Source organism: Furipterus horrens, unplaced genomic scaffold (genome assembly GCF_987537825.1).
Source record: "Furipterus horrens unplaced genomic scaffold, mFurHor1.1.pri manual_scaffold_10, whole genome shotgun sequence".
NCBI classification, from domain to species: Eukaryota; Metazoa; Chordata; class Mammalia; order Chiroptera; family Furipteridae; genus Furipterus; species Furipterus horrens.
This window is the reverse complement of record NW_028327180.1, coordinates 22,454,670-22,474,445: the sequence shown is the minus strand read 5'-3', so window position 1 is coordinate 22,474,445 and position 19,776 is coordinate 22,454,670. Positions and strand designations below refer to the sequence as shown.

The 19,776-nt window shown below is 37.7% G+C and overlaps 1 protein-coding gene across 1 annotated transcript in view; it reads right to left on the bottom strand.

The window, feature by feature from the left end:
• The window catches only part of NAF1 (nuclear assembly factor 1 ribonucleoprotein), a 44,783-nt gene extending 26,745 nt beyond the window's left edge, over positions 1-18,038 (bottom strand). The window contains exons 1-4 of the mRNA XM_090288967.1: positions 17,505-18,038; positions 14,589-14,814; positions 3,211-3,304; positions 3-85 (exon numbers count right to left, since the gene is read on the bottom strand). Of these exons, the coding sequence (XP_090145093.1) occupies positions 3-85; positions 3,211-3,304; positions 14,589-14,814; positions 17,505-17,878 (777 nt within the window). The 5' untranslated portion in view covers positions 17,879-18,038. The remainder of the gene's footprint in view (positions 1-2; positions 86-3,210; positions 3,305-14,588; positions 14,815-17,504) is intronic.
• Between the last annotated feature and the right edge of the window lie 1,738 nt (positions 18,039-19,776).

Genomic DNA, 19,776 nt, shown 5'->3' with positions numbered 1-19,776 from the left:
ACCTTTCCTGCTGCATTCCGATCACTTTTAAAAATTACAGTCTCCTCATTAATTGGAGGTAGTTTCATCATAGATTCAATTATTACTGAAAAATAAAACAAAACAGATTATTCTGAGATTTAATTGGAAGCTAATATAGATTTTAAATGAGAATTTAGGCTTTAATTCTAACAGAACTTAAGAAATTTAAGGTGAAATAATATGCCTCAGTAACTATTCCTCTTAGATGAACAAAGTCTATGTAATACCATACAGCACAGGAAAAATTTCTACATATTTTTATTTAATGCAAAAAGCTGCAATTCTAAGAAAGAAAATTAAACTAAAAAATCTCACAGAAAATTTGACTCACCCATTAAAAGTCAACAAATTCAAGCAGTGCACATTTTGTCAAGCAATTTTTATCCAAAAAAGTGTAATTTAGTCACAAAATTCCTGTTTTATAAGAAATTAATCTTTCTTTCTCACTCTAGAAATTCTCTATGATTAGTTACTGCTATATGAAAAAGTTAACTTCACAAAAGCATCTTCCTCTGAACCGATGAAGAATGACAAAGCTCAGAATAACTGTTATCACTTCTTTTCTCAAAAAGCAAAAGCATTATCCCACTAGTCTACTGTATTCTGATTCTTATAACGCCACATCTGTTAAATAAGCACTCTACTATAGCAGAGGGGCAGGGAATGATAGGTTCTTAGAAAATTAGAGCAACAAGCAAGAATAGAATACTTCATCACATTACATAGATAATGCCATCTCCACTTAGAAAAAATATATTAGTTCAGATTATGAAAATTCACTGAAAAAATTTCAACTATATTCCAACTAATTTTTTTCCCCCAAACACTGACAGACTTATTGTGGGGACTCCCACCTGGGATCCGACCCTCTTAAATAAAAAAGTGCACAGAAAAAGGAGATTTAGAAACCCTTGCACAATATCTACAACCTGGGCCCCCAGGGCAGAAATGGGCAATTGCTAGGTGGACTGGAGGGGTGGGGGCAGGACCCTTACCACCTGAAAGCTCACATCCACCCTAAACATGGGGAAAAATTAGGGAGCCCCCCAGATCAGGGGAGAGATGGCAATGGAAGGTGGGAGGGGTTGTGGGCAGGATGGGGAGCAGCTAGTGCTTATAAATTCTGAATATACATGTAAGTAACAGATCATGAGTCAACATTTTTTGAGTTAGATCTGTTTCTGGAATAAAGATGATAACAGTGAACACTAAGAGAATTCATTCTCTACCATCTCTGCTGTATAAAATTCCCTTTGCAAAAGAGCCAAATTACATGGAAGCTGAAAATCACCTAATTCAATACACTCATTTTAAAGAAAGATGAGAAAACAGGACTCAAGAGAATAACAGTTTTGGTAGCCAATTCCATACCCAATTGTCACTAGAACCTAGATCTCTAATTCCAATGCTCTCCCTGTAACATGATTAGTGACTGTGTTCCCACAGCCTAAAATACCCATTCTCTTATTATCACTTTAGGTGGCAGTTTCATGTATTGGGTACAAACAGTGTGTACCATACATTGATAAACATTTTCAAAGGCTATCAATACCGTGAAAGTATGTACTAGGTATATATATCCTTAATTTCATGAAATCTCTGCATTTCTCCTTAGACAGATTAACGGGAACCGATCTGCGTGGCAGTGGCAAAAGTAGCTCAGCCCCGGTCGGGAAAACCGACAGGCACAAGGCGGCACACAGGACCCAGGTCCACAGATTGGCTTTCCCGTGGGAATCAGGACTGCATTGAATCTAGGCTGCTTTAAAGCTTGCTTTTGCTAAAACTCTCTCACTCTAAGGTTGAGAACAACAGATGTTTAGCATATAACCTTGAAGTAACTTCCTAGGATTTATTCTGAGCTGTTCCAAGGACAGGATGTGGCCAGCTCACCCATCCTTATCAACCCCCTGCATGTACAATATTCCCTTCTTTTCTATGTGTAAACTATAACCATTTAAAGTAATTTTAGTATGATAATTTATGACTCTTGGATGTAATTCCCCAAAAACGGTAATAAAAAGCCTGTCTAGGCAAGGGTCAAGGTGCTCTCACCTATAGGGTGGCCACTCTGTCCCTTTTCTCCACAGGATTCGCAGAGTCCATGTGCATTTGTTTCCCCCTCATTCACAATGCCACAGACCCCGCTGATCGGAGTCTGCAACAATAGATGATATCTAACCAATCATAAAAGCAAGTGACACATTTTTCTGTGTCCCTTAAGTCCTGTAAACTAAGGGGGCTGGTGGATGATCTATGTCTTTTTCCCAGTTCAAAAAGTCTATGACTGTCAACGCTGAGTTCTACTCTCAGGTGTATCTCACTATGAGAATTAATTTTAAGACTGTTTGATACCTATCTCTTGGAGCTAAAAGGAAAATCTAGAATATCTAGTTGTCTTACATCCAACAGCTTCATATTTCATGTCATTAATATCAGTATTCCATCACAGACCTTTCTAATTCACACGTTTATAAAATCAAATCAAAGGCAGTAAGCAGAATAATGCCCTACCCACAAAAAAAAGATATCAACACCCTGCCCTGATCCCTAAAGCTGCGAATATGGTACTCTACATTAAAAAAAATTTTTTTTTCCTTGAAGATGTGATTAAGGTTAAGAACCTTGAGATGGTATAATGATCCTAGACTACACATGAAGGCCCAGTTTACGGAGTCCTTAAAAGCAAGAACTTTCCAGACTGTGTTCAGAGAGAAGCTACATTATTGGCTTTGGAGATGAAGGAAGGGGGTCATGAGCCAAGGAGTGCAGGCAGCCTCTGGAAGCTCAAAGGGGAAAGGAAGTGGATTCTCCTCTAGAGCTTCCACAGAAAAATTTAGTCCTCATGGACCCCTTGATTTTAACGCGGTAAGACTCATCAGACTTCTGGCCCAAAGAACTAAAAGGACTTAAATAATAAGTTTGCATTGTTTTAAGCCATTAAATTTTTAGTAACTTAATAACAACAGAAAATGAATATCACACATCAAAGAAAATTCTAGAGAAATGTCAGAAAAAGCAGTCTTTACATTTTTATAAAGAAAATGTATATATGGATTATTTACATAAGTAAAACTGAATTTATCTGTTCAAAATTCACTAGCCATAAGTCTCTGATTTGGTTATACACAGCTTGGGTATATAGATACATATATATAATAATTTTTACTGATAAAATTATTTACATACCTAATTGTTCAATAATACTTGAAACCGTCCCAAGAGGCTGTAATTGAATATCTTCAGGCAGTTTAATAGTGAGTTCTTCAACTGAAGGTAGTTCCTATAATATAAAAAAGCATTAATCTTCTTCCAGTTTCAACAACTTGTTAAAAAATGGGAATTAGTTTCTATTTAAAGTCCTATACACACTTCTGAAGATGTAACATTAAGTACTTACACTACCTCCTTGAAGTTATCTTTTTAGTGTCTGACAGCATTTCTCTCACCTCCAACTTCTCCCTACCTGCGTGATGCAATAGGTCTAATGTCTATGCCCTAATCCAGAGGGGCTGAGAATATAGACAAAAGTACCATTCAAGATTTTTTCAGTTACACTTGAAGAAGAAACTAATAAAAAGGAAAGTTAGTAAGGAGTCCAAGGTTAAGAAAAGAGACAATTCACATAATTCTCAGAGACATTCCATTTGAAAAAATAATAATTCTCCTGGTCACTACAGTTTCTCCACAGAAGAGTTCTCTCTCTTAGGTGCCTTGATTTGATTAATCAATTAAATTGACTGTGATTAAGTTGTTGAACAGAGATGCAGCAGTCTTTTCTGGGGCTGTGTGAAAAAAAGATAAATAAATGTCTGGCCTCTTCAGGAAGAAAATACAGAATTCCTGGAAACAGCATGTAGGCATCAGCCCGGAAAAAGCTGCAGGGGTGTTGCCTGTTATCTTCCCCCTCAAGGTGAAAAACCAAATTTCTTAACATCAAAAGATTTCTCTGTTCTGACCCAGCACCTAACTGTATCTCAGTTGCTATAGAAACTAGACATTGAAGTAGAGGTAAGGTTGAAGAGAAACCTAAGAATAAAACTGGCCTTAGGCTTTAAATTAAATAAACAGAACTTTCTTTCTATTCTTGACTTTTGCCAAAAGATCACAACTAACTCTTAGAAGTTTTAACCTAAGAAGGGTTAAAGGTGCAAAGATCTTATTAAAGGCATGTTAGGAGTTAAGTTTGGGAGAAGATAACTTCTGGGGAAATGTTGAAAAAGATGGGAAAATCTACATAATATACAGTGTATTGCGGATGAATGCACCACAGGTAATGATTTTCCTCTATAGGAATTTAAAAAAGGTTTTTAACAAAATCACTTAAACAGTGTTAAAGTATAACTTGCTTCAAGGAGAGCCACACTAAGGGTCTCAACCAACTCAATGCAGTAGACTTAACTTCTGTATGGTTGTGGAAGAAACAACTGTGATTTATACATCAGAATTTCTCTGTCCTTTTAGGGAGAGGACAACTACTTGTCATTTTACCATACTAACTGTGGAGAGCCTTTTCTTGGCAAGACCATATTTTGAAAGTGGTCCATGTGTGTGTAACAGAATAGAGAAGGAAGTTCAGTTGTCAGAACTGGTAAAAAGACACATGCTATGTAATAGGCCTGTTTAAGAAGTTCTTAGCTAAAGAAACCCCACACCCTGTTAAATATAAGACTGGAAGACTATATGTTGAAGGATTGCAGACAAGAAGGCTTTCATGATATTTTAGAGGGCAATTGTAATATGGTCTCACACTGATTCTGGTGTAGGGAATGGCATCTCTTACAATTGGCCAATGATATTTCTAATGCAGAAATGTAGTGAGAAATTCTACCCTGTCGCCCATCCAAATTACAATAACATCTAGAGTAAAAACTTTCATTGCTTTTGAATTGTGATAAAGCCTATTGGTTAAATAAAGTCAGGAGTGCGGTGGTAGAAGAAAGGGTAGGGAAGTCTCTGGAAGAGGAAGTGCTGTTAGATCTTTTATAAAACCTCCGAATTGGACAGGAGTGCAGACCACAAGCCATTAACACTTAGGACACAAAATCAGTGTTATTCTCAAATACTAAATAAATGTTATTCCACCACAAAATGAAAGGCTCCTCGTTTTGTATTTTCTATCAGGAGGAATAAAGTCTTATGCAATGTAATTATGTTTTTTGATAAAAATCTAAACTCCGATATTCTTTTTGTTTTTAAAAACTTTAAAGCATAAAACTAATACAAGTTTGTTTTTATTTATTTTTAAAGATTTTATTTTTAGAGAGGGGAAAAGAGGGAGAGAAACATCAATGTGCAAGAGAAACATCGATAACATCGATCAGTTGGCTCTTGCATGCCCCTAACTGGAGACCTGGCCCACAACCCAGGCATGTGCCCTGACTAGGAATTGAACTGGTGATTTTTCAATTCGAAGGCAGGCACTCAATCCACTGAGCCACACCAGCCAGGGCTTATTTATTTATTTTTAGAGAGAGGGTAAGGGAGGGAGACAGAGAGGGAGACAAACACAGATGTGCGCACATGGATCGGTTGCCTCTCACACGCCCCTGACCACTTGGGACCTGGCCCACAACTCAGGCATGTGCCCTGATTGGGAATCGAACCAACCACCTTTGAGTTCACAGGCCAGTGCTCAATCCACTGATCCACACCAGGTAGGGCAAGTTTCTGTTTTTGATGAAAGGAAAATTTCAAGCAGTACACAAGGATGCAAAGTAAAAAGCAAGAATTTTGTCTACCTTATTCCTTTTAATCTCCCAATCTCTGTCCACACACTGCTGTTGTTCAAGTCTTTCAAAAGTATTTACTATGCATACATAAACTTCATATTACTAACTTTAAAATATTTCACTTAAATAAAATACAGACATTGTGATATAAGCTATCTTACCTATCACATCTTGCATATCCTTCTACATCAAAATATAAATATCTTATTTTATTAAAACACTCTCATGGTGCATTCCACTGTATAGATGTACCATAATTTAGTTCACCCGTCACCTAATAAAACATTCATCTGCCTTCTTCAAATTTTCACCATTACACACAAACAACAAACAATCTTTCATGTGTATCTTTAAGTAAACCCCTGTGATAAATTCTTCTAAGTGTAACTGCTAGATCCAAAGACATAAGCATTTTTAATTTTGACAGATCCTGCAAAATCTGCTTCCAAAACGGATACAGCAGTTCTCACTTTCACAAATGACAGGTCCAATATAGTATATCATTTTAATTTGAATTTCTTCATTAATCAGGAATACAGAACATCCTTGCACATTTCCTGGCTATTTTTATGTATTTATGGATTGTTTGTATATTTTACACATTTGTCTTTATCTTTTCATTAACTTATGAGAACTCTAGGTTTTTAAGAACATTTGCTTTTAAATATGTAGCAAATATCCACTCCCTTACCTCCTAGCATATATTTTAGCATTTGTTGTTGAATGAACCTTGGTATTTTACTCTTTATGAAGTCAAATATATCAATCTCCTTTTTTTTTTTTAGCTTTTGAGACTTGCATCAGTCACATTTAGAAAGACTTTCCCTTGCCCAAATTAATTTCTAAAATTCACTGACATTTTCATCATTCTTCTAATTTCATTTTTAATATTTGGGTTTTTTGCTGAAAACTCCACTTGGTTCTACTGATCCATGTCCGTGTCAGTACTAAACTATTTTAACAACTATGCCTTTCATAATATGTTTTAATATTTGGGAATAATGGCTAGTATCCCTATCCACTCTACATACCCTTGCAATTTTTCTAGCTATTTGCACATACTTATTCCACTAAACTTCAACACCAGTTTGTTATATGAGTATTGTTAGCATTGACCACAAAAACATTTAATTACAGTTCTCTTCTTACAGATCCTACATAGTCCTTAAGTTTATTCAAAGCCATTTTGTACCCTATTTGCTATTATAAATTACTAATTATTTAATATTTTTACTGTTTTATAAATGGATTCTTTATAGAATACTATTTAAAAACCAGAAAACATCATGCTGAAATTTGTGTATATTTATTTTCTCATGTATTCACTATATTACCATATTTTAAAAATATAAGTACTCCTCCTTCTTTGCAGTATTAGTACATCATACTTTTTATTTTCAACATTGGTTGGTATTTCTAGAATGTCAAATAAGCAACTGTGTGACTCTTTATTAGGAATGTTTCAAATGTTAGCATAATGATGCATTAAAAAAAAATTGTTTTATTGTTATTCTATTACAGTTGTCCCATCTTTCCCTCATCGTTCTCCCCTGTCCCTACAGCCCCCTTACCCACAGTCAATCCCCATCCTGTTGCCCATGTCCATGGGTCATTTATACCAGTTCCTTGACTAGACCCTTCCCCTTCTTTCCCCCTATTCCCTCTCCCCCTCCCTCTTGGTCACTGTTGGTCTGCTCCTTGTTTCCACACCCCTGGTTCTATTTTGCTCATTTGTTTTGTTCATTAGGTTCCTGTATTAGGTGAGATCGTGTGTTATTTGTCTTTCATTGCTAATGGTGCATTTTGATTGGAATTTCTTTCCAGTAAGATTAAGAAAGTATCCATCTACTCCTATCCTACCAAGTACTTTTTAAAATCAGAAATGACTGTTGAACTTTACCAAATGACTTTTTATCATCTTTTGAGGTCATTATAATTTACTCCAAGGTGAGCAGGTCCGTCTATAAAGTGTGAGGAAGTCTCTGCTCTAAGGATGTCTATGAGACACACAGCACGAGGAAGACAAGGAAAGATGCACAAAACAAGAGTATTTGCAGTAGGCAGAAACCGATGTTTGTGGTCAAAACAATCTGGCAGGCCCTCTTAATTCCTGTTGCTACCCTATTTCAACCAATGCATGAACAGAAGTAAAAGTTTTGCCTACAAAGGGAGATGTGCATCTCATGTAGAACCAAACTTAGGGGAAAACCAGACACAGACACTGCTACCTGTGATAACCATCATACTCTAATTCCAGTTCAGTGATCCCTCTACCTTATTAACACGGTAATGTATATACAATTCCCTGAGCATTCCTAAGAAAAGCCAATGAAGGCATTAAGTTGCCTCTTAATAGTAACAGACCTACCTATAAAAGTGTTGTGCACAAAATTTCTATCCCAAATATCTGCACAAAACAAAAGCTATATAAAGAACAAAATATTGTACATAAAACATGTAAGACACAAATGTGATCAATAGGTGAAACCAGGCCTGTACGATTCCAGGGTAAGAGCCCATTATAGAGTTTGCCCTTGAAAGTCCAACGAAATCATGCCATATTTGCTTATTTGCTTTGAAAATGGCAGGCATTTGAGGACTGACAGGGGGAGAAAAGATACATACGTTTCTTTCAAATGAGCATGCTACAAAAGAAGGACAAAAGGGGGAAAATACCACAAATTCCAACAAGAAGTCACCCGAGGGATGTGCTTTCTATAAAGATTTTTAGCAGATTCAAACAGGAACTTTAGAAGGTTCAAAGGAAAAGTTCCTTGGATTGTCATGTCAGAATGGGCAATAAAAGATCTTCCCTTGATGTCTGACATCAAATGTCACTTTCTCTTCCCTAATTGCTAAATCTGAATTACACCACAACCAATAAGCCTAGTCACTTGATCAAATTATTCTGCCGTTTTTCTTTCTTGTAAATACACCACTGTCTAACATTCTATTTATTAAGTTCTTGACGTCTTATTTTCCTAACTAGACAACAAATCCAACAAAAATTGAACCTGGCCAGTCTTTGACTAGCACATAAGAAGTGCTTAGTATATATTTACTAAATGAATTAACTTACCTCATCAGTCTATGCTAAACAAAAATCTCAGAAAAGGTCACTCTTTCAGTCAGAGCAAAAATTATATATTCAAAATACAATTCTTAGAATTCAAAGAACTCTCAAGGAATAAAAAGAACCTCAACCCAATCTTCTCAAAAATAAAATAAAAAAGGCAAGCTTCAAAGGAAGCTTCACTGCCCAGGACTGATAAATCGATACTCAGGTTTGCAGTAGCAAACATTATTATAATTATTAGATTAACACCTGGCTCCCTGATAATACAGCAGCTGCCCCAGGTAAGATAAACAAATCTCCCTAGTCTCACAGTACTCATAATCTCCTTTAAGGAAATAAAAATCAATCACTTTGATTTTCTGAAAGTGGGAAAAGGTGTATATTTGACAGAAAAGAGAAAGAGAAACACAAAGACAGACATACTCCAATAAGGAAAAAAATATGGCAATAACAGTACCACTTTGACAGTACACACAGAATATAAAGAATCAGAAATAAAACACACAGTGATGAACTAAAAAAATTAAAGGGTAGAGATGATGAGGGAAACCTGGGATAAAGAGAGCTTCTTCATCATATAATAAGCAAAAATCAAACATGCCGAAGATATAACAGAAGGCTATTTACCACAGGTTAATAAGTTTAAAATATGAGCCTGGACTGGAAAGATGGACGAGTGGGTGGTAAAGACTAATTTTATTCTGCTTATCCAATATAAGACACTACATTTATTATAAGTTTAATTAATTAAGATTAAATAAAAGTTAAAATGCAGTCCTCAATCACACTAGCCACATTTCAAGTGTTCAATAGCTTAAGACAATAGCGTAAGCTCACAGGCTTAAGAATGCATTAAGAACACATGTAGAGCATTTCCATCGTTGCAGGAAGCCCTACTGGAAAGCACTGCTTTACACACTATGTCATACATCCAAGCGCCTCCATTAAAAAACATAACTGGGTATGAACAGCACCAATCTATTTTCGGTCATTAATACAGGTACAATTTTAAGACCACATTGTAATAGCATGCACTATGACTATGAAGTCTTCTTTTTTTTAATCCTCACCTGAGGATATGTTTATCAATTTTAGAGAGGAGGGATGAAGCGGGAGAGAGGGAGAGACAGAGAGAGAAAGGTTGATGTGAGTGAGAAACACTGATCGGTTGCCTCCTGTACACACCTCAACCGGGGATTGAACCCACAGCCTAAGTTATGTGCCCTGACTGGAAATTGACGCTGCAACTTTTTGGTGTATAGGACAACTGTGCCACACAGCCAGGGCTGTCTTAATACTAACCTGAATATTCCACTTCAGAAACAAAGATTTATGATAAATCTCTGTTTTTGTAATTGTTATTTCCCAAAATTAAAATGAAACTAAATATGTTCCCAACGTACAATATCTGCAACTAGAAATAAATACCTATGCTATCATTTAAATAAGATTAATGTTTACAGACTCAAAAATCAAGAGTGAACATATTTATTCAATACTTCTAGACATATTTATTCAATACTTCTACATTCAATAACAAAGAGTAGACAAGTAAAAGGAGAAAATTATTTCATTCACATCATCAGCAAAAGAAAAAGCCACATGGGAACAAAAATCCTCAAACACATCACAGCATGTGGCAAGTGAATTACTGAAAAGCAATTCAACCATTTTCTCCTAGACACTCTACAGTTCCAAGTCAAGGGCTTTCTCAAGAGTCAATATGACCCAAGCAAATACAATTTAAGAAAGTTTACATTAGATGATGCAATCATCCTTCGCAAGATAAAAATATACATTATTCAGAAACTTCAAATGATCAAATTTTAATGTTACTGAGTACATCTCCACAAGTACTAAAAACATAGCAGATTGGAACCTACCAGGTTACTAGTTCTGAATCTGCTTCTCCCCATTTATACTACATCAGACAAGTTACTTTCTGGGTATCAGTTTTCTTATCTACAAATAGTGAAGAAACTGAGCAAAAATTCTGACTAGTTCATACAAATAGCTAACAATGCAATTTTAAAAAATGTTTAACAGCATGCAATCAAAAACAGTGCATTAATATAACAATTATATATGAGATACAAACAAAATGACTATGACTCTGTTTTAATAGATACTTGTAACTACGGTACTAAAGAAATGCAAGATCCTAACTACACTTTTGAGATATCCCTGAAAGAGCAATTACTGTCTGTGATATAAGAACACTATTATATACTGATTCTCAAACATCTGTCATGGCCTACAAGAGTGTTAAGCAAAACATTCAAACGAGTAGCAACAGATAGCATTAAAATATCACCCAATTAAAAACTAAATTTGTAGATATACACATCAAAAAATGGGTATCTGTCTTCCAGCACAAAACCTGAAGGAACAAATGGGCCAAAAATGGCTTTATCAGAAAAGGACAGTCATAGTTTACAATGGCCTTAACTTCACTAGTTCTTTGAAGACTTATTCTTGGATAAGTGGAAAAAAAAAAAAAAAAAAAAATCACTAATCTGATGTCCTCCTGAGGTAAAATTACCTAAATAACCTTGATTTGGATTTTCACTCACAATTATTTTAAAAAAGGATGGCAGGGGGGAGTGGGAAAGAAATCAAATATTCCAAATGGCAACTAATCCTTTCTGGTGCTAGTTTGGGGAGAATTTTAAAAGGTGAGGGAAGTGGAATGAGATTATCTGATCACTTTCCTCATACTGCTTGAGAACAGAGGACATGCATGTGGCTGCCAATTACCTGATGCTATTAGGTGAGCCTTTATTTTTTAGATAAGGTTCAAAAGTAGGATCCAATCCCTGGAATACTGACAGCCATTATTGCAATTTTTTTTCTCTATAGCTGGTAAAACATATTGGAAAAAAAAAATGCCTTAGATCTGTACATTGCGTGTCAACTATGATCACATATAACATTTAGTTTCACTCAGCAACTGCTTGGTCCATTTTAATTTTTGTATATCTTTTAAGCAAAGACAACAAGGATAGAATATTTCGTTAATTTTCTTCATAAAATATATTTTGTTACCACTAACTCTAGCTAGTGTTTCCTGTAGTAAGAGACAGGAACAAAACAGTACATACACCACCAGCTAGAGTGACTTGTTGTTTTCTAGGGGAAAAAAAAATCTAAGTATTAAGAGTATCACAAAGTGTGCAAAGAAATATAAATCTAATTAGCCAGTTCATGGGACGCAGAGAGTAGAAGATATATATTTAGACCCAAGGACACAAAAAACCATGTACAAGCTAGAATGAAAAAGATGAATCTACAGGTAACCAGAGTCAGTCAGTAAAGAAAAAATAAAATGAGACAACTATGAGAACATTTGAGGCGTATAAAAGAAATGGCGTGGCCATCTTCCACAGCTGTCTTAATTCTTAATGGCTTTCCTAGGCAAGTTCAGAGCAAATCCCACTTCTTTTTAAGTACCTAATTTGAATCTCTTGTTCACAACCACAACACTGCAACCTAAGTCATATGTCATGACTTCTTCCAAGTCTTGCCCTTTTTCCCTATAGAGAGGAATGACTACTATTACTGGCTGAACAGCACCCTGTTCTGAAATGGATGTAAGTCTCCCTTTCCTGTGACAGAGAACCCATTCCTTGCAGTCTGCGTGGGGTTGATGCCACCGATCCGACCTCCACCCCTCTCCAAATATACACACATTCACGCTGCCTTTCTGCCAACTGCTCTTCTACGCTCCTGCCCTCATACTCACCTGTGTGCTTTCTCTAAAACACACACTTTTCCCACATCCTCTCCCATGCAAACAGGAATGACTCTAGGTCCAGGCAATCCGAATATCATTCCACTAGCCTCAATAATTTGTTCAGGGCTGTGTACCAAGCCCCAGGTAAGGCAGTAACAGTCCTTCCCATGACTTTCATACAGGAGAATTAGTGGTCACACTGCCAGCCCCCAGGAGAAACACCTACTGAGCAACAGAGAAAACAGAGTCCTAAAGGTACTGGATACTTGTAGCCAAACCATCCTTGGCATTAAGGGCCAAGTCTTTCTCTTCCCTTGAACTTGAGAGTTCCAAATACACTCTTTCAGAGGCCTAAGTCAAAGATTTGGAGCAGACCAGGGAACTCACTCCTGTACCAATCTCTAGCAACAAAGTGGTCTAAAGGACCACTCTGATTTCTCCTCCTGCTATCTTCCACCCCTACCTGTGACTTGTCACTGCCTCTCCCAAGAGATTCTGGTTGGGCTAGAAGCTGAGCACCTTTGAGAACAACATTTAAGGAAATGTGAGCACAGAGCAGTGTCTTTAAATGCATGTTGTGATGTAAAAAAAAAAAAAACTGAAAAATAAGGACTATAATTGCTTCTTCCATTCTTCTCAGATTCTTCAGTACTGACACAAAAAGGACAAGCCACTATTGCAAGTTTTAAAAGCTAACACACATTCCCGCCAAAAATGTAACTTTCTGATATGAGCCAAAGATACACTCACACAACTCAATAGCACTTCCAATCCAACAATTCAATTAGTTTGTCTCTTATGTACTGTCTGTTTCCTCTAAACACTATGAAAGGAGAAACTGGATGGGTCTTAATTATAGCACCTAGCATACAGCAGGTGTGCTATAATAGCTTGAGAATGAAAGATGCCAATCTACTCAATTATTATTGAGAATGAATGAAAGATGCCAATCTACTCAATTATTCATTCTATTACTATTGATTGAGAACACATTATCTATAAAGCATTCTACTGGGCACTGTGGAAGCTACAAAGATCAGATATGAAATTAGTCTGTTAAAGAACATGGCTCCTGGCCTCGTTGCTTCCATGGACTCTTTTTGACTTTCTGATGAAAAAAAATATGGGCACTCTAGCCCTGATCAGTGTGGCTCAGTTGGCTGGGTGTCATCCCGCAAAGCAAAAGGTTGCTGGTTCAATTCCCAGTCAGGGTACATGTCCAGGTTGCAGGTTCAGTCTCACTCGGGTTGGGTTTGATTGATGCTTCTCTCTCACATCGATGTTTCTCTCCCTCTCTTTCTCCCTCCCATCCCCTCTCTCTAAAAAAATAAATAATTAAATACATATTTTTTAAAAATAAAGAAAATATGAGCACTCTAAGAAAAATAATAAACAAATAGGCTAAGATTTTGCATTAAATTCCAAGGGAGTCCCAAGGTAAGAATTACAGATCTAGTAAGAAAATTAAGATCATTCATACACACACACACACACACACACACACACACACACACACGAGTGCTGTGGTCCTTTATTTGCTGATTTTTATACTCTAAGAGAAATACTCCTAAGACTCCAACAGAAATCCTAATAAGCTTCACCCATTTAATTTCACTTTCTATTTTTTCTAGTGCAATAAATTAAAACAATGATTGTAATTGCAACTGAACAAAATGTTCTGTCTTACAGACCAAATGAAAAAAGCAAGCTTATAAATCTACATAAAAAATATCTTCTAAGGAAGATGGAAAAAAAAACAAAAACGGAAAATAGCAAGCTAAAGTTGACACCCCAGGAAGAACAATTATCAGATGTTAAGACTTAGAAGCAACCTTGGAAATTATCCAGATCAATCCTCTAAACAATCCTCTCTTTTACTTAAGAAAGGTAAGGCACAGTAAAGTATCCCCAATAAAACTCAGTCTTCAAATTTATTAATCAGTATAAGGTAAATGAGATCAATATTAGTAGCACAATATATTTTAGAACATCCAAATTAGGTTCAGTAACAAATCTAAGTACTTACATCAATAAGTAATTCATCTTTTGTTTTAATAGCAGCAAAAATCTCATCTTCCTTATCAACTTGTAAATTGTCCTCTCCATCTGAATTGTCCTCTCCATCTGAATTGTCCTCTCCATCTGAATTGTCCTCTCCATCTGACAGCACTGGAAGAAGTGATATTCGAGAGGAAGAGGAAGATGAGGAAGATGATGAGGAAGAAGAGCTTGAACTATCTGAATCTGTTTCACTGTTGGAAAGAAAAAGTGGAAAACTTAGTAGAGCAGTAATATGATGCTATTAGTATATATTTATTCAACTAGGAAGCATCTACTGTACCACATGTTTACTATTGCTGATATAATTCAAAAGCTAGCATTTTGAAGTTTTTGTGGTATTTGGAAAGTGGTTCTTAATCCATTGATAACATTTTCAAAATCCCTGTTATAACTGCAGCCCACTTAGTACAATAGTTTCACACATCACACATCTGTCTTAATACAATTAAGCATGTGACAAATCACTGACAGAAAAGAGCTCTGGGCAATGGTCACCAATGATGAGATTACTCACTTAATTGCCACCAATGACGAGATTACTCACTTAATTGCCAATAGTTTCTTCTCAGTTTTCAGGCAACTTGGAAACTCAAAAGTTACCAACCATGTTTACCATTCTATTCTCTGAAAACTCCCTTTAGCTCTTGGCTTCAACAGTAATTTCTATTACACTACCAGTAACCCTCCTGAGTTTAAATGTTGTTTGCTGACTAACCCCCTTCAGTCTCTTGAAACCAAGAGATCAGCTGTGGCAAGTATTGTCTTTCCTCCTGTTACAGGGGGGAAATGGGCAAAGGCCAATTTCACCACTTCGACTCAGGAGCCCATCCCATTCGCTAGTGGACTCCTTCCTACTATTACTGTATTAGGAATCCCTCCTTCTATCCCAGATCATTCCATCAGCATACCAACATTCTGTAGCACCTCTGTTTGATCTCTTCAGGTATGACCTCATTCCTTCCCTTAAACTTTCTTAAAAGTTATTAACAACTTGTTAACTCTTAATGTCTTTAAAAATGACATTCACTTAAAAGACTTAAAAGACATAACACTCAAATCACAGTTTGAACCTTGTTTAAATTGTAATTCAAACAAACTAACTGTTAAAAGACATCCTTCAGACAACCAGAAAAATCTAAATACAAACTGAGCGTTTGGTGATAGTAAGGAATTAGAATTAATTTTACTAAGGTTGATAATGACATGGTGATTTTATAAAAAGTAGTCTGTCAATTAGTGATTCATAGTAAAAAAAATTACAGGTAAGGTGGTATGCTGAGATTTGCTTTAAAACTATCAGGTTTTTAAAAGAAGGTAGAAATGTTAGCTAAAACAAGATCAGCAAAATACTGGATGCTGTTAAGTTCAGTGATGAGTGTATGTGCATTCATTATATTACTCTCTACTTTTTCCAAGTTTGAAGATGTCCAAAATAAAAAGTCAGTTTTATCTGAAATATGATGCTGAAATGTACATTTCCAGCCCAAAACCGTCCTCTGAACTCTGAACTCATTATACTACTACTGCTTGTCTGATATCTCCAATTTGCTGTCAGAGAAATCTCAAATCAGGCGTTCAAATTAAACATCCCCATTGGTCCCCAACCCCCATCTTAGTAAATAGTACAATCCACTCAGTTGATGGCTCTTTGTCTAGCCCACTGCCACATCTATTAGCAAGCCTGATCAGTGTGACTTCCAAAAAATTTTTTTCAGGAGGCAGAGGAGAGGGAGAAATAGAGAACGTCCCCATACGGGCTACCAAAATGCAGGCTGTGAAGAATTCACAAAGCTAAGCAGATGCAAAGAGCAAAGTGTTTATTCACTTTCCAAGAGTGGAAAGGGGCATGGTGTGGATACACGGGCCGCAAAATATTTAATCCAGACACAACCATGGTCACACCATGGACTCATGCAGTGTCTTCCAACTATGTCCACTCTTGCTTCTCCGCTTTGACACTTGAACCAGTTCAATTCTTCCTCTACAGATCAAAGCTTACTAGAATGTTAACCTGAGCATCCCATTTCTCTGCTTAAAATCTTCCAAAAGCTTTTCTAGCACTTAGAATTAAAACTTTAACATGGCCACAGTGTCCTATTGGGCTCCACTAATACCTTCTCAGTGCCTTGCTTGTTCCTTCATGGTAATTTTCACCATTTCCATTTATTGGTATGTTTACTCATATTTTTCATCCCTCCCACTCGGATGCAGGGCAGGGATCATGTGTATTTTTTCACCTCTGTTCAGTATCCCACACAATACATTCAAATACTACTTGTAAGCAATATTCCGTGTGGGCAAAGAACATCCTACATACTTAAGTCCTCTCCCCCCACCTAAGTTTCATATTTAAACGGCAGAGTGGGGGGGGGGGGGGCGACCGCTTACAAACCTAATCAGAGCATACGATACTACTAAATAACAATAGCTTGCTACTTTCACAAACACAAAGATTGTAATACACAAAATTGCCAGAAGCCAATTTAGAAACACATAAAATCCATTAATCGTCAATTCATCTGGTTCAAAAACAAGAACACACGCTAAATTTAAGAAAATAAGTCAGATCTGACACAAAACTCAGAAGTTGTAAACACAAAGGGACACGCTGAACTATCATGGAAACAATCGAATAGCCTCAGGTTTCAGATGTTTTAACCGAAAATGCTACGATCTATACAAAGGACCTATTAGACTACCAGATTAGTGAACAGCGAGGAATGGGCGGTCCCAGATACAAGTCAACACGTGCGCAGAGAGCTTCAGGGACCTGCCCTGCGTCCCGGGCCACGCGGGCAGCGCCACGGCCCCCCAGCCCTGGCTCCTCCCGCAGGTTACACAGGTGCTCTCCCAGCAGCCTCAGAACCCGCATGCACCCGACCTGTCCGAGTCCGAGTCCGAGTCCGAGTCCGAATCCGAGTACGAGGTCAAGGAGTATGTGGTCCGCACCAACTCTGCGGCGCCTGCGCCGGTGACGCAGCTCCCTCCTGGTGGCGGTTCTGGCCGCAACTGCGGCGCAGGGTTCCGACCGACTGCGGTGCTCGGCGCGAGTTCAGGCGGCTGCTCCCTGGCTAGCTGAGCCTCCGCGTCCTGCCCAGTGTCTGGCGACACCTCATCGGACTGTAGCGGCTGCGCTGTCTCTGGGACAGGAACGGAGCCCGGTGACGGCACCGCCTGCCCTGGGCCAACCCCAAAGCCTGCGACATTGAATTTAACAGTCTCCAGCTGAGCAGCAGCGGCCTCCACTACTTCCATGGCATCGCACTGAAGACAGGGTCAGGCTCACGTTGTTGGCTTCGGAGAGGCTACCGGCTCGCGACGGAACGAAAACAACCTTAGCAATGGAGAGAACCACGCCTGGGCCTCCCTTCCCGCGCTTCTCCTGTGACTACACGCGGGGTTACCTGGAGACACGCCCTCTCCCTCCGTTTACTCCCCGGCACTTCCGGGAAAGCGTATGACGTGACGTGACGCGACCGCGCTCACTGGGGGCGGGGCGGACCGCGGGACCTCTGGAAACAGGACCTCAGGCGGCCTTAAACACCCCTCTTTTCACTGCAATTTTGGGACTGTGTACAGCTCAGACCGCAAGCTCAGATGGCTCGACTCCTAGTCCTGTCACTAGATCTGGGGCAATTCTATCAAAAGCAAAGATGTGACTGTGCGAGCCTCTGTGCTTCAGAAACTAGAGCCGGGAAGCCTTGAGTAGACACATTTAGTAAATTTCACAAAAATTACAAACACGTTGACTGTTCATCCCCCCCCAAAATTACCACAACTATTCCGATGTTTTTTTTCTCTAAAGCAGCCTCGAATTAAAGACAGCAGTAGTGGTCCACAGAATGTTGCTACTTAGTGATATCTATCTTGTAGTTGGCACTGTCTCATCAAAAAAGTGGGACGAGATTTAAAATGTACTAATGTAGCTTGGAAAACCATTACTCTAGATAAGCAAAACAAGCAAAAAGTTCTTACGGTTGAGGTAGGGATCAGAATTTTATGGTTTCCTATTGGAACTTAAATTTGATGCATCAGACCTTCCAGTTGTAGTAATCATTGTTACCATTTATTAAGCATGCACATGAATCAAGGAATGTGCTCAAGATTTTATCAGTTATAGTCCCCTGGAGGGAGATTGGTTCCAGGAGCCCCCCAACCACTCCCTCTCAGATACAAACCCAGGAATCCTCAAGGCCCTTATATGAAATAGCATAGTATTTGCATATAACCTACACACATCTTCCTGTATACTAAAAATCATCTATGAAGTACTTATAACACCTAATACAATGCAAATTATATGTAAATATTTTTATACTGTATCATTTAGGGAATAATGACCCCCAAAAAGTTTGTGCATGTTCAGTACAGATACAACCATCATAGGCCTAACTACATAGTACATGTCAGCAACAATATGACATTTAAAAAATATTTTCCTTTCAAGATCAAGGTCGAGGTCAGTTGACTACATGGATGCAGAACCCGCAGGTTCGGCTGTATTCAGTAAGAATTTTACATGCTCTCCACAGCAGTAAATCTTCACAGAAATTCAAGACAAAAATGGTTTTAAGGAGCTTACTATCTAGTTGAAGTAGAAAGGTCTATGCACAGGAGATAGAAAAATACTTGAAATGTGGAATAGGATATGTTAGTTCTGTGATAACAGGAAGTTAAATAAGACTGGTGGGCCATATCATGGAAGTCCTATAAAGAGAAACAGGAATTTAAACTTAAGATACGACTCAACTGGATTATGAGCTCCCTCACTTTTCTACCTCCAGATTTCTAAACTTCATCATACCCATTCTTACTATTATCTCTTTGATCTTAAAAACTAAAAGTTTCCTTCTAATCTAGAACTGATTCAGATGTGCCATGGATTTCATCTCTTCAAACCTTCTCAGGGACCATTCTCATCTATTTTAGCTCGGTAATTTTCAGTTCAAATCAACCTTTGTCTTCCTCTTTCTTTTATTTTACTTTTTCCCTCCTTAAACATGTTTTCTTTTTAACCCCTCTCCTTGTTTTTGTTTTTTAATCAGAAAACTGTTTGAAAAAATAGTCTACACTTCACTTCCTTATCTTCCATTCCTTAACTCATTGCAGTAAACTTATGACAAAATCATTACACTAAAATTCATCTTTGAAAG